Below are 15,709 nucleotides of genomic sequence, written 5' to 3' on the forward strand. Positions count from 1 at the left end.
GTGCCAAGAGAGATTAGAAGTCAGGGTAATCCCCAAAAGAGATATATCATTTTGCCTAGAAATCGGAGTGTCACCAAAGATAAGCATAGGAGCAGAAAAATCCTTTTTGCGAGATATAAGACAAGACTGAGTTTTAGAAGGATTGAAATGTTATGGTTTGATGTAGATTCTATGTTCACAACAATACCTCTGGATGAAGCAAAATCACTCCTTCAAAAAGAACTAGACAGCCACATTTACGATGGAAACCCAAAACCGCTAACAGTGTCAGATAATAACAACCAATCGACCTGTTGATAAGGAAACCCTATTTTTTCTTCAATGGATCATTCTACTCACAAATTTCAAGCATAAAGATAGGAAATGTACTCTCTCCACTCTTGGTCGAAATATTCACGATCCATTTTGAAAATGAATTCTTGGAAAAATGCTCTGGAGCAAATATGTAGATGACATAACTGCAAGTTGGAGCCACCAATCTCAAGAGATGCAAAAATTTTATGATGTGCTCAGTAACTACCATCAGAATATAAAAGTTCAAAATTGAAATAGAGGACAATGGCAGCCTACCTTTCCTAATCACAAGAAACCAGAGTTACAAATAGACATACACAAGAAACCAACAGATACAGGGATCATACTGAATTATAAATTGTGCCACCTTCATTCAAAAAAAGTTGGAATACCGAAATCTTTCATCTTAAGCGCTTACTGGATCTGCAATAAAGAAAACCTCCAACAGGAACTAGACTAGCCCTTAGAAATATATCCAATAAAACTACAGGCAACCGCCATATAACACGGTACTTCACAGTTTCGTTTTAACACAACTGATAAATTGCGGCAATCCTCACACAACATGGTACTTATATAACACAGTTTTGCTCTAACAGTTTGAGACTTGTGGGAAATCTCACATAACACGGTAATTTTGAGCTTTTGTGCTGGGAAAACCCTGCTATTATGTTAGATGTAATTTTCAACATTTCCATTCATTTTTGTGAATCCCTGCTGTTGACTCTAGTTGTTATCACCTTCATGGTATTTTTCTAAAGCAAATTTCTGGAGGTCACTACCATAAAACAAAAACAATTTGCAGTTTCCGGTTTATTGGTCTTTTCTGTTAATGTAATTAATAATAAAGGGTAGTAAACTCTATCTTCTTGCATTTGCTATAGTACTGATTGCTGGAATTCTGTGGGGTTTCATGTTATTATGGTGAAATGTGTTCCCCTTCCATGAAATATTCATTATAAAAAACAAAATGTTTAGAAACTCATTGCTCCATATCTCACTTGTGCGTATCGTGTTTATTGCCACTTGTGCGTGCCAGGTTCTTCATTATTAATTGCTTATCATTTTTACTGTTTTAAATTTTACAACAAAAAAAAAAAAAAAAAAAAAAGAAAAAAAGTCAGCGAACAGAAATATCAATTAGTACGTATTACAGTACATAAGTGTAAACTTATTTTTATTTTGCTAACTGGAAAATATTCATCTGATTTTCACGTATCATTTAAAGTGGAAGTTCACTGTATTTTGTTGGGAGATCCATGTGATAGTTTCTGTGCTATTGAACTTGTGGTTGTTTGAGACCATAAAACATTTGCGACTTCAAAGCATGCAGTTTGTGAATTTTAAAGAGAGCAGAAGGTACACGAAATCTAGATGCTGCAAAAGAGATTGTGCTTAGCAGCAATGAAGAGTAAGAAAATTAAATGAACGTACATTATCTGACATATAAGTATCACAGTTTGTAAGGTAGGACCTTTGTTCAGTTATTACTATTTAAGTTAGTACTATTATAAAAATAAAATTAAAATATTAAGTTATTATTACTATAAAAATTAAAGTTTACGATAGTTATATATAAAAAAAAAAAAAAAAAGGTGTATATTTGTTAGCATTTGGAATATAGTCCCCCTTTTTGTACTGGTTCTTAGTCCCGTATGACATAATGATTTTTGCCCATAATGAACACAGAAATAGGGACATATTATTGTACTATTATATAAATTCAAATTTCCACTAACAAGTTCATGGCCAGAGTTGGCTCTAAACTAATTGTGAATTAACATTTATTTTCTGCCATATTCTACTCAAAATAAGTACAAAATTAAATCAATTTTCAAACTTATAGCAATAAAATAGATCCTTAGCAACTCAAAATGGAGTGAAAATAAAAAGCCATTGAATTTATTTACACACTTACTGCACTTTTATTTTAACTATATTTTAATCCCTGCACATGAGTTTTCAGCCCATGAGTGACTCCCCAGTGATGAATTCTGGATAGTGATGGGCTCATTGCAGTGAGGTTTTTTTCACAGAATTTTGAAATTTGGAAAAAATTTCAAACAGCAGAGAAATTTTTGTCAAAAATTAAAAATCATAATGTTTTAAAAATTACATTAAAAAAATTCAAAAAATGCATTAAAATTTGTAAATAAAACCCATCATTACTTTTTTTTTTATTCAAAATTATTCTCTTCATCTATTTATGTATCACCTAATTCAGTTTCATCAAATTCTCAATCTGAATTCCACAGAAATTCTTGGATTTTGTAAAGCTAAAATTAGACAACTGAGGTCAACAGGTGCAATTGCCGCTTCCGATTTTCAGAAATATTTTCATGCTGCTATCTATAATAAGCTACGGCCACATTTAGTGAAAACACCAGGTAACATGTGGCAGCACACACTACAAAAAATTAAGTCCATTCATATACTATGAATGGACAGAGTGTTTGAAGCAATCTTCAAAACCACATCTACGTACATACTCCCCAGAACACATATGTGAGAAAAGTAGATCTATGGGTATTTCTAAACAGGTTAGTAAAACTGTAAAATATGAAATATCACTTTAATGTAGAAAATATACACAATACCTTTTCAACACGGCCGCATAAAAAGGAATCTAGCAATTAAAAACCAGTTGAGAGTTGCTAGTTTAATAATTAAAAATACTGTGCATTTGAAAGGTTAGTATATAAACCATATGAAGGAAAACTTACTCTTCTTATTCCTTTAAAGCAGTGTTCTTTGACTTTTTTTTTTTTTTTTTTTTTTTAGCAACAGAACATTTTGGAATTGGTAAGAAATTGACAGAACACTGTCTGGTGTTGTGTATTACAAAATACACAAAATACACTGAGTGATCACTGAATTATGACCACCACTATGAAAACTGAATGCAACCCGTTGACCACGTGAAGCACAAGAGTGCAGAGTTAGTTGACCTACGTGGCATAGATAAGGTGTCAGTGGTTCAGTAGGTAGTAAAATTCTGAGCATGATGGGTAAAAGGAAGGATTTATTATACTTTGATAAAGGACAGATTGTGGGTGCTTGACGAACTAGTGTCTCGATTTCCCAAATGGATGAACTGGTGGGGTGTTCGACAACCACTGTAATTAAAGTGTACCAGGACTGGCGTCAAAATAGTCAATGACAAAACTGAAAAGGTCAGCGAAAGTTTGATGTAAGAGGTGAGCGCTGGGTCCAACGACTCATACAGGCGAACAGGCACAGCACTGTTGAAGAGTTAACTACCCAATACAACATGGCCAACCCGGAACAATATCTGGCATGACCATGCATTGCATGCTTGCACGTATGGGCAATACCAGCAAACAGCCCCTACGGCAACCTCTCCTAGCCAAGGTTCATCAGCATAAAAGACTAGCTTAGTGCAAAGAGCATACAAGTTGGATGTTAGAAGACTGGAAGAAGGTGTGCTGGTCAGACGAGTCATGTTATTTACTCCACACCATGGATGGTGTGTGTATGGATTTGGCATCAACAATATGAGGTTCTTGATCCAACATGATTGGTATCAAAAGTGCAGGCCAGTGGAGGAGGTTGTATGGTGCGGGGAATGTTTCACTAGCAGAAACTTGGACCCCTGGTGCATGTGGAACAATATATCAGTGGTCTCCGCTATCGTCGACTGCTTGCTGACTGTGTACACCATGCTATGTTACACTCTTTCCCGAATGGCAATGGTGTCTTCCAAGATGACAATGTGCTGGGCCATCAGCCACTTGTTGTGCAGGAATGGTTTGAGGAACACAGTTCTGACTTCCAGCATATCGAATGGCCTCCGAACTCCCTTGATATCAATCCCATAGAGCACTTGTGGGACACTAATGTAATGTAATGCTAATGCTTCCAAATCTCGCTATCTCAATTTAGAATAAACTAAGGATCCTGACTAGGTCTATAATCTACTTATAGAAGATAATTTGATATAACAATTGGTTAATAATCGACTAAATTTGGTTAGAAAAAAAAGACCTCTCGTTCAATTTGTAACACGTGGATTTGATACCGTTACCGATACTAAGTAATACCTACGAAGTCTCTGTCTGAGTTAAGTTTAAGGCTCAGCTGGACAGGTATTTTGAACGAACAGAGGGATGAAGTGGATTTTTTTTTTCTCTTTTTTTTTGGCTGATGCTGCATAAGCTTGCTTTCTTGCATCAAATGCCTCTACTAATGCTAATGCTAACACTATGGAAAGGAATATCAGGAGTCTGGATACACCAATCACCTCCATAGCTGCACTGCTGGGCACATTACACACAGCTTGGTTGGCCATACCTCCCAAACACTTCCAACATCTTGGATCAATCAATGCCACTTCAGATAGCTGCTGTACTGAGGGCAAAAGGAGGACCTTTTGCTAAAAAGAGGTTGTCATAATTCAGTGATCACTTAGTGTATATAAACTTTATTCTGCTCCTTTGGTTTCAGTACCATAAAACTCTGTCTTCATGATTAAAAATAAAATAATTCAAATTAATTACATCACAAAAATGTATTTTTATTATAGATATAGCGAGTATATTTTCTTTACTGAAGTGCATCAGATATCAAAATGTTGATAGGTGCTATACAGATGCTAATCTTTGGTAACACATTTAACAAAGCACTTCGGAAAGGTTCATAGAATGCCAGTTGAAAAATACTACTTTACAGCCTTCACATAAGAGTTAAATAAATCAATTCATGCTGTCAGAATCATACATAACAAAAAGTGTCTTCTTGATATTAATTCATTCAAATTTCTGATAATTTTAATTATTTAGAAATCATTGAATCCAAATGATATACCTGGATTAGCTCCTTCTCGAAATAAAACTGGCTGTTCCTTGTAAAGTAAGTAGTACTGTACATGTCCCATTTCATGATGAACAGTAAAGAGATCTACCATATTAACAGTGGTACACTGTTTAATTCTAACAAATAAAAAAAAATGAAATTAAAGATGACAATATTTCTTATTGTGATCAAAATGTAAATGAGGTTTATATGTATTCAACAGTTTTTAAACAGAATACATTGCTACTAATGCATGAATTGAATTTAGTTTCTTCAAAATAGTAAAAATATTATATGGCAAAGAAAGAAGCAACCATTATTGTGATAATTAATCATTATTAAACAGCATAATACTATGACTCTTTTCAATTATGCATTCTATCATACAATATTTTTGTGTTAAAAGTGAATCATGACAAAGTGCTCGATCATGAGGTTCCTTCAACCATGTAGGGGAAATTTCCATATCCAGTCAAGCTACACAGAAGAAACTAGTAAACAGCATACTGGTAACTAAATCCAATCTTCATGGTTGTGGTCTGGAGGTAAATAATGATGGATAATCTCATAATATGATGCCAAAAGATATACCTCAGACAAGGCTTGATAAAAGAAGACCCATGAATTGGAAGTGCACACAGTATTGAGATTGGAAAGGAGAAAGATATGACAAAGTTTCAGATGAGGTTAAATCATCAGTACACATTAAACTGGTGTAATTATTTCCCAGAATATTGTACTAATAAGTGTTTAAGGGGCATAATCTCAATATTATAATTACTGTTGAATAAAAAACAAATTATCTATTATCATAAGATAAATTTTTAATATGGTTATAAAGTAAAAAATACAATAATTGAGCACAAAAAACCAATGACCTTAGAATCAAATATCAAGAATTTCCCTCTTCAGATTCATACTAGCAGTATAAGAAACAGCTTCAGAATTCTCTAAAAGTAAAAGTTTAATCAAAACAAACTTGATTTTCTTTTAGAAAGTTTTATAATGCTGAGCTGATCATACGAAATGCCTAATACTGGGATATGTCACTAATATATTAAACTTTTCAAAAATATGTTGAACAATTTTTTGTTGAACAAAAATATGTTGAACAAGATAATCTTTAGTGTCAAAATTTTTTTAGACGCTAAAGGTTATCTTGATTGGTGCAAACATTAATAAAGCTATAAGACAAAGGACCCTTTCTGTATACATGCATTTTGAATAAATTAATAACAGGTAAAACTAATTTTCCATTAATAAATTTTAAATTTTCCCTTAAAGTACTGAGATATATATATATATATATATATATATATATATATATATATATATATAAATAAATAAATAAATAAATAATGTGTGGTTTGTAAAATAAATAAAGTGTCTGTGAAAATGGAAATGAAAAGTACACACGGTGCCTGAACTAAGAGAAGTTTAAGGGATAGTCGAAAGTGGAAGTGAAGTAGTGGTTAAACAGTTAAAAGAATTTAAAAAACCTAGTACAAAAATGAACTTGGACTGAGGAAGCAAACAAAAAAAAAAAAAAAAAATTTATACAAAAATAAAAAAACAATAAATAACAAATAAATAAATAAATAAATAACACTGTATTTAGATATGGGAGGGCAATTTTAGCAAGAGGTCGAATCAGGGAGTGGCAAATATGCAAAATCTGAATATAGTAGATGAAAATATGATGCATAGCCAGGAAATTCATCAAGGGACTACTCCTGACTATGTAATCAGGCACTGCATTTCCATAGTTGTCTATAGTATTAGAAAAAGGGGGGAAGAAAAAATGCGGCCTTTATTGTAATACAAGTAGACAAGGTAGTCCCTATCCTCAATCCTATCGCTATTTTTGCCTTCTTTTGACCATCTTTTCTCCCCTTCCAAGAATTTTACCATTCCCTATACCATCTGCTTGTCAACACTTTTTCTATCAAATTTCTCTGATCTATATTTGAATTTTAATTAATTTAATAACGTTTCACCCCTTCTGCACTTCACATACATTGTATTATATTTCACATTACACTTTGTAAATATTTTAATTTACATTATTAACTTTATTTTTACACTGTGTTGGGACTACCTTGTCTACTAGTATTACGATAAAGGCCGCATTTTTGCTTCCCCCTTTTTCTAATACTACAGACAAGTACAGAAATGTAGTGCCTGATACATGGTCAGGTGAAGTCCCCTGATGAATTTCCTTGGTATGTATCATATTTTTATTACTATATTCAGATGTTGCATATTTGTAATCCCCTGATTTGACCTCTTGCTAAAATTGCCCTCCCATATCTAAATACAGTGTTATTTACTTATTTCTTTGTTATTTATTGTTTTTTTATTTTTGTATAAATTTTTTTTTTTTTTGTTTGCTTCCTCAGTCCCAGTTCATTTTTGTACTAGGTTTTTCAAATTCTTTCACCTGTTTAACCACTACTTCACTTCCACTTTCGACTATCCCTTAAACTTCTCTTAGTTCAGGCACTATGTGTACTTTTCATTTCCATAGAACTTTATTTATTTTACAAACCACAAATTATTATTTATATCCTTTTGCTTCCTTTACTGCTGCACTGTGTGTTTTATTATTATTATTATTAGCCATACGGTGCAAGGAAGCCTGAGGCTTATGCTGCGCCAGGCAAAAAAAAAAAAAAAAAAAAAAAAAAAAATCTGAATTACCCTGAGAGAGAGAGAGAGAGAGAGAGAGAGAGAGAGAGAAGGAAATCACCAAGAAAGAGAAGAATGATGATATCCAGCTCAGGACCCTAGGTGTGCCAAATTCAAATTGAGGAAAGACAGCTGTAGAATAGATGTGCGGAAATTTGCCTTAAGCAGCGGGTGGTTAATTGCTGGAACGAACTTTCATCTGTCGTTGTGGAAGTTGATGGGTTAAATAAATTTAAGGAGGAACTACACAAACATTTAGAGGGAATGGTTGTATGATTTTTTTTTTTGGCTGATGCTACATAAGCTCATACGCTTGCTTTCTTGAATCACATGCCACAATTACTATTACTACCATCATATTATGAAAATACGATGTGAACCCAATAACGCATTTTTTGTTAAATCTTTCTATGACCTCGGAAGTTAAAATTTTCACTATAAAGGTCATTTTTATAATGTAAGTTGTATTAGTTACCAATTCAAATCATTAAAAATTGCACTACACTTTCATTGTTATCATATGTTCTGTTATAAGAACCAATTTTGAACGGCTTTGTGATATTTTTACCACATTTCTGGAGGTCACTATGCAAATTGCATAGCGACCTCCAGAAAAAAACAATTTGCACTTTCTGGTTTATTGGGTTTTTCTGTTATTGCAAGCAATTATAAACAGGTAGTAAACTATCATATTGCATTTGCGATAATACCGATAACTGGAATTCTGTGGGTTTTTACATTATGTGTTTCCCCTTTACTGAAATCTTGAAATCGTATGAAAAACAGAAATAAATTTTCAGAATCTTCTCTTCATTCCTTTTTTTTTTTTAAAGCTTTGTGAACTTGTTACTCCATGCAAATCGTGTTAGCTGCAATTTGTGCATTCCATTAAAAAATGCTTATGCATGCTATTGAAATTTATAAAGAAAAGAGAAGATTATCTTGGAAACAAACGCCTCTTGAAGCATTTCTGAAGAAGACAACTCCTTGTGCAAAAAACGAGTGCTGAGCCAATAATGAGCAATCAACAAGTGTGCATTCAGTCAATGATGAAGAATAAAAACATTCTTTAACATTTGTAAGTCATAAATAATAAATAAAATAAATTTCTTTATTATTATAATTTGCTTGATTTTACAGGCTACATTTTCATTTCTTTGTATAAATCAATCATTGTTTAAACAAACTAATTAGTTAACTAATTTCATTGTTGAGAATGTAACCCCTGTTTTTAACATTACGTCTATGGGAAATAAATTCCCACTTTATGAGTTTGCTTTATGAGCACATGGTAGGAATGAATTAACTTGTAAAGTCAGGAACTACCCGTATATATATATACATACATACATACATACATATATCTAATATATAAAAAAATATGTTATATGATAGTTATTACAATAATATAGCTATAAACAAAATTACAATTCATAATACAAATTATATATAATAATAATTTTATTCTTTATATAGAGGTTAGCATTAGCATACGATGCAAGAAAGCAAGCTTATGCAGCATCAGCCAAAAAAAAACTTCCACTTCACCCCTCCGTTCGTTCGAAATACCTGTCCAGCTGAGCCTTAAATTTATTTAGGCTATCAACTTCCACAACAAGGGATGGAAGTCTGTACCACCAACCAATTACCCACTGGCTAAAGGCAAATTTCCACACATTATCCTACATCTGTCTTTCCTCAATTTGAATTTATGTCCTCTCAGGTGATTATTCTAAGGAAGAGGAAGAATCCCATCAGCATTGAGTATGCTCAAACCATTCAAGGCTTTATACACCTCTATCAGATCACCTCGCTGGTGCCTAGTCTCCAAACACTGTAATTTGCAAAACTTAAGCCTTTCTTCGTAAGAGCAACCCTTTGTTCCATTCACTAATCTTGTTGCGCTTCTCTGTACTCGTTCCAGCAGCTCTACATCCTTCTTGAAATGAGGCCTCCAGACCTGTATACAGTACTCAAAGTGTGGCCTGACCATTGCCTTATACAAGGGAATAATCACCTCTTTATCCCTACTAGAAAAATTCCTGTATATCATTGACAAGGTACTAAATAAAGATCAATTATATATCACCACAAAATTAAAAAGATACCATACACCTTTTTATAATGAAATAAACAATAAATTTAAAAAATATATAAGTTTAAGTAACTTAAACCCAAATTATGTGGCACCCCTGAATGTTGCAGGGACGCCCCAAGGTGTGCGGCACCCTGGTTGAAAACCACTGTGCTATGGTAACACAAAATAAACAATTAGTTTTTTATAATTTACAAACAATTTAAATTGCACTAGTTTATTTGCATCAAGTTTTCTAAATTTAATATATCAAATTCTAATTGTACGTACTAAAATTCTTCATCCATTATACAAGAGTGACATCAGATTTCTAATACATATATATTTTTATTATATCAGTATTATTGATTTAGCCAATAATTCAAAAATAACAGGAGGATTTCATCCATACAAAATAAATAAATCCCTTCTACCTTTTCCACACTAATCATAATACTCATATAAAAACAATCAAAGAATCAACTACATCATAAATATCGTTATTTCAACACTAACTTTTGAATCCATGCTTACCGAAAATCTGATCCATTGGAAAAATCCCATGCTGATGCATGGCACACAACTGACCTTCCATCTGTTGGCTTTTCTATCATGGAAAGATTCCAAAAACTCTCAGGCATTGGTTCCAAACCAAGGGACAAGAAAAACTGCTCTGAAGTTTTGAACAAATCAATGGCAGTCCAGTTCTGTAGGAGAAAAGAAAGATCTGCAATGAAATGTAATTAGTATTAAGATTAGTATTATTATTGGCAAATGATGCAAGGAAGCAAAGCTTATAACAGCATCAGCAAAAAAAAAAAAAAAAAAAAAAAATTATCCACCACATTTGCCCATCCCTTCCAATAATTTGTTCACTCCTATAAATTTATTCAAGTTACCCACTTTCAACAACACTAGATAGAAATGTTCCAACAATCAATTTCTAGTTAAAAGCAAATTTTCACAAATCTATTATATAAATTATTTTCCAATTTAAATTTATGTGTCTATGTGTGCATCGTCCAAGAAAGAGTAATGATGCCATCAGCATTTAGTTTACTCAACCCATTAAAAGCCTTAAACACTTCAATCAGCTCTCTTCACAACTGGCTAGTTTCCAGATGATGCAAATTACAAAACTCTAGTCTTCCTTGTAAAAATATCCTTTTGTGCCCACAACTAATTGTGTTGCTCTTCCCTACACCCATTCCAACAGACCCACATCCTTCTTAAAATGAGGCTCCTAGACCTGTATGCAGTACTCAAGGTGGAGACTAACCACTATATTACACAACTGGTCAATGACCCTGTTCCCTCTGGTAATATTCCTGTATGTCATTGACAGAACCCTATGAGTTGACCTAAATAGCCTGTCTATACTGCTCAGAGAACCTTTTTCAGACTACAACAATTATCCATAGGTTTTATTTGTTCTGTAATAGCTTGAGTGTAAAACTGCAGGATGGTAAACTGTAGCCATTGCTGGAAGGAAGCTTCCTCAACAATTCATGTTGAGGGAAATGGACCATAACCTGCCATGTTGGAGCAGTGCAGTTTGGCAGATAGACTATTTAGCAGTCAGGGGATTGAACCCAGGGCTACTCAAAGAGTGTGCTATTGCACTCCTGCTCCTGATCACTCAGCTTTAGAGGCCTTCAGTGTAGTACCATCCAAATGTTATGTCATTCTGAGATTCCTGCTATAAATTAGTATCTTATATTTATCAATGTTAAGCCTCAATTACCACTTCTCATCCCATCTATCTAATTTTCCTGTCTTGTTACACTAGTATAATATATATAAAAAAAAAAAAAAAAAAACCCACAATGAAGACTATCAAAACAAAAAAAAAGAATGAAAATTATAAACAAGGTATGACTATATATATATTATTTTATATAATCTCAACAATTTTTTTCCTATATTAAAGTGTGGTTCTGTTTTATTAAACAATTGCTTAAAAATAAGTATAAGCATACCAGTTCTTTCATCTTGGATGTAACATCAAAAGAGGACTTGTTGAATGGCTTCACAAAGTCTAGCAAATAGCTCCAATCTTGAGCCCACATATTTCCTGGAAAGTAGAGAAAATTTGATTATTTTAAAACTCAAAAATTAAATTTCGATATTTTCTAAACTAACTTTTTTTTATATAATCAAATGGTAATTGAAGGCTGATCTAGTTAGGTGTTTAAGTCTGTCATATATTCAGAAATTTATTGCATTAATTAAATACAATATTCTCATCAGGGCACTTAACTTGAAGTTATTTCCTATGTATATAGGAATAGGTAGTGCATCCCTGAAAGTCACATCAAATGCACATCTAAATCTTCCATCCTCCATGATACTACAGAAACATTTGGAATAAAGGGAATAAATGATTTAAAGCTGGGCTCATCTTAATGTATTCATTACCTTGACAGTATAGTGGATATAGGAAGAAATATATATTTTTTAAATTAATTTACTTTATAAATTAACGTTAAACCAGGGGGAAAAAAAATCATCACAACAGCTAGTAGACACTTTCATAAGCATATAAATGCATACAGAGATATCCTGTGGAATATCTTTTTAAGCATGCAGTAAAAATATATTTACCACAGTGTTGTTTTGTTTTTAATTTTAAAATAAAAAAGTTCTATGATAAGTTTTTCAATATGTACTTGGTTTAAAAAAAAAAAACACCTTTAAAAAAATTTTAAAGAATGAGTACTGTAGAATTATTTCCACCACTTTCCTGTGCTTGACTGAATTTCCACAATCATATGCATAATATAAGTGAATCAGATTCCAAATAAAAGTAAACAATAATTTGTAAATTAAATTGATAATACTGCACACTGATGTAATTATATGTTTTACTATTAGACAATCAGAAAGAATCAGAAAGAAGAATCAGAAAGCCCCGGGGGAAGATGAAGTTACTGTAGAGTTGTTAAAATTGGGAGGAAGAGACATAACACAAAAACTGGCAAGGCTCTTCACAAAGTGCAGTAGAAAAGGTGTGACACCTAAGCAGTGGAATAATGCAATCATAGTTTTGCTGCATAAGAAAGGAGATAAATCAGAAATTGGAAATTATAGACCAATTAGCTTGTTATCCCACATCTACAAGTTGTTCACAAGGGTCATTACTAACAGATTAGAAAGAATACTGGATGAGAATCAACCGAAAGAGCAAGCTGGCTTTAGGACAGGATTCTCAACTATGGATCACCTTCATGTAATATCACAGCTAATGGAGAAAGCAAATGAATATAAAACACCATTATGCCTGGCATTTGTGGATTATGAAAAAGGCATTTGACTCCATACAGCATAAGGCAATGTTTCGGGCACTGGAAAGACAAGGCATTGATACCCCATATATTATGATTTTGAAGAAAATATACAAGAGTGCTACCTCCTTTATTAGACTAGACAAAGACAGTAGGAAATTTAAAATTGAGAAAGGAGTTCGACAAGGAGACACAATATCTCCGAAGCTGTTTACTGCTGCCCTTGAGGAATCTTTCAGAAGATTAGACTGGTCGCAGAAAGGAGTCAATGTGAATGGAGAGTACCTAAACCATTTACGATTTGCAGATGACATTGTGGTCATAAGCCATGATCCCAAAGAATTAGAGGAAAATCTTAATCAGTTATGCACAGCTAGTAAGGATTTTGGACTAAAGATGAATATGGCTAAAACAAAAGTAATGATGAACAAGTATGCCACAGAAAGGGAAATAATGATTGAAGGAGCAGTAATTGAAAAGGTGGAGTCATATACTTATCTGGGACAAGTTATTAGCTGTAATAATGATAAATGGCTGGAAGTCAAGAGAAGAATAAATTTTGGATGGATAGCATTCAGGAAATATAGTCACATACTGAAGAGCAATATCCCAGTTTGTCTGAAACGTAAAATAATGGACCAATGTATACTCCCCATCATGACTTATGGAAGTGAAACTTGGGCACTCACCAAAAGAATGGAAGAGAAGCTGAGAACTACACAGCGAAGAATGGAACGAATCATATTGGGAATAAGACTGTTAGATAAGAAGAGAAACACATGGATTAGGCAACAAACTCAAGTAAAGGACATTCTTATCAAAACTAAAGAACTAAAATGGTCTTGGGCAGGACACATAGCTCGAAGACATGATGACAGATGGACTAAGAAAATAACAGAATGGTATCCAAGAGGAGCTAGAAGAAAACCTGGAAGACAAAGGCGGAGATGGATAGATGAAATTCATGAGTTTGTGGGTAGTAAATAGATGTCCAGTGCTCAAAACAGAAGGAACTGGAAAGTTGCTGGAGAGGCCTTCATCCTGCAGTGGATTGAAAATGGCTGATGATGATGATGATGATGATATTAGACAATGTTGGCCATGTGCATGCAGAAATGAAGGCCCTCATGGGTAGCACAGTTGGTAGGATCACCATCCTCCCCATACTGGGTGGAAAAGACCTAAGTTCAAGTCCTGTCGATGATGGGAGGAATTTTTATGGGTCTTTTTCACAATATGGCTGAGTTATTCAGTCTCAGGTGAGGGTAGCATGGTTTTTCTCTCAAACTCAGGTTTTTCGTTCAGCAAAACAGAAAAATCTACCTCACACAATGAGGTAGATTTTACACACAAAATCTACACACACAATTTACAGACAATATACACAGAACAATATGGCCTTAGTCGCCAATGCTCCTAGAACCCAACTACAACAACAGAACTGAAGTACTGATACATTTGGAAATTTCACCTCACATAAGCAGCCTATTATTGACTGCTGTATTTGGTGTACCATGCTGTGCTAGCTGGACACTAGCACCAAAAAAAAGGCAAGAAGACTTATAAAAATTAAAATAAGAATTCCACTTGCACAATCAGCTGCACAGGCATCAAGTCCATGAACTGTTGTTCCTGAACTTGATGTTTTTCAATTGATCAAACAACAGTGACCAAAAACTTGTAATCAAAATTATATTATCCAACTTAAACACTTCAAACTGAAACAATGACATTTAAGATATAAAATTAAAACTAAAAATAAGTTAATATTAGACATCTACATCCCACTAGAAGTAATTTTCCAAATTATGTCCATTCTCAACAAATACATAAGCCAACACACAGAACACTAATACTCTATTCTGTTTTTTTTTTTTAAACAGACATAATTTTCAAATTCCAACAAAATCAGAAGTACAGATTAAAAGTAAAAAATATACTGAAGGAATTCATATTCACATCACTATATTAACCATTTTAATTTCAGTTTTATTTTAATTTTTTATTTTGTGCATGACATTCACTGCTGTGGCTGTCACTTAGTTAAAGTTGCAGGCTGAGAATAACTTTAATAATAAATACAGTAAAACACTTTCTATGAAATTAATTTAAAAAGAGGTAATCTTAATGGCCTTTTTTAAAAATAAATTTTATATTTTTTAAAAATAGATAATGACCCAAATAAAAATACCTTAGCTTTTCTAGAATAAGATCATTAGAAAAATTAAATCAAGCTATAATAGGAAAATATATCTATAGAAATGAGAAACAATTCCTACAAAAAATTCTCAAAAGAATTGGAGTAGTAGTAATAATAGTAGTAACTTGATGAAATGACAATAAACTGAAGCCATAGAAAAGCAGAATTTTTTCTATGGCAGTGTGATATAATATGACAATGACAATCTATTCAATCAGTCACAGGACTAAGCCCACTGTAATGAAGTAATTCAGACTCAGATAATGAGTTATCCTCTGTTTCCCAAGAGAAAATGGAGAGATAAATGAACAATTTCATTGCTGTTATTCAGAAAGCTTGTGAAGATGATTGTTAGGT

At 33.1% G+C, this 15,709-nt stretch overlaps 1 protein-coding gene across 1 annotated transcript in view; it reads right to left on the minus strand.

Annotated features, from left to right (window-relative positions):
- LOC150089821 (uncharacterized) overlaps positions 1-15,709 on the minus strand; it is a 256,206-nt gene that overhangs the window by 166,074 nt on the left and 74,423 nt on the right. The window contains exons 6-8 of the mRNA XM_090390108.1: positions 11,848-11,942; positions 10,403-10,575; positions 5,119-5,243 (exon numbers count right to left, since the gene is read on the minus strand). Of these exons, the coding sequence (XP_090246234.1) occupies positions 5,119-5,243; positions 10,403-10,575; positions 11,848-11,942 (393 nt within the window). The remainder of the gene's footprint in view (positions 1-5,118; positions 5,244-10,402; positions 10,576-11,847; positions 11,943-15,709) is intronic.

Source organism: Mastigoproctus giganteus, chromosome 2, assembly GCF_048544385.1.
Source record: "Mastigoproctus giganteus isolate SK-2022 chromosome 2, ASM4854438v1, whole genome shotgun sequence".
In the NCBI taxonomy this organism is placed as follows: Eukaryota; Metazoa; Arthropoda; class Arachnida; order Uropygi; family Thelyphonidae; genus Mastigoproctus; species Mastigoproctus giganteus.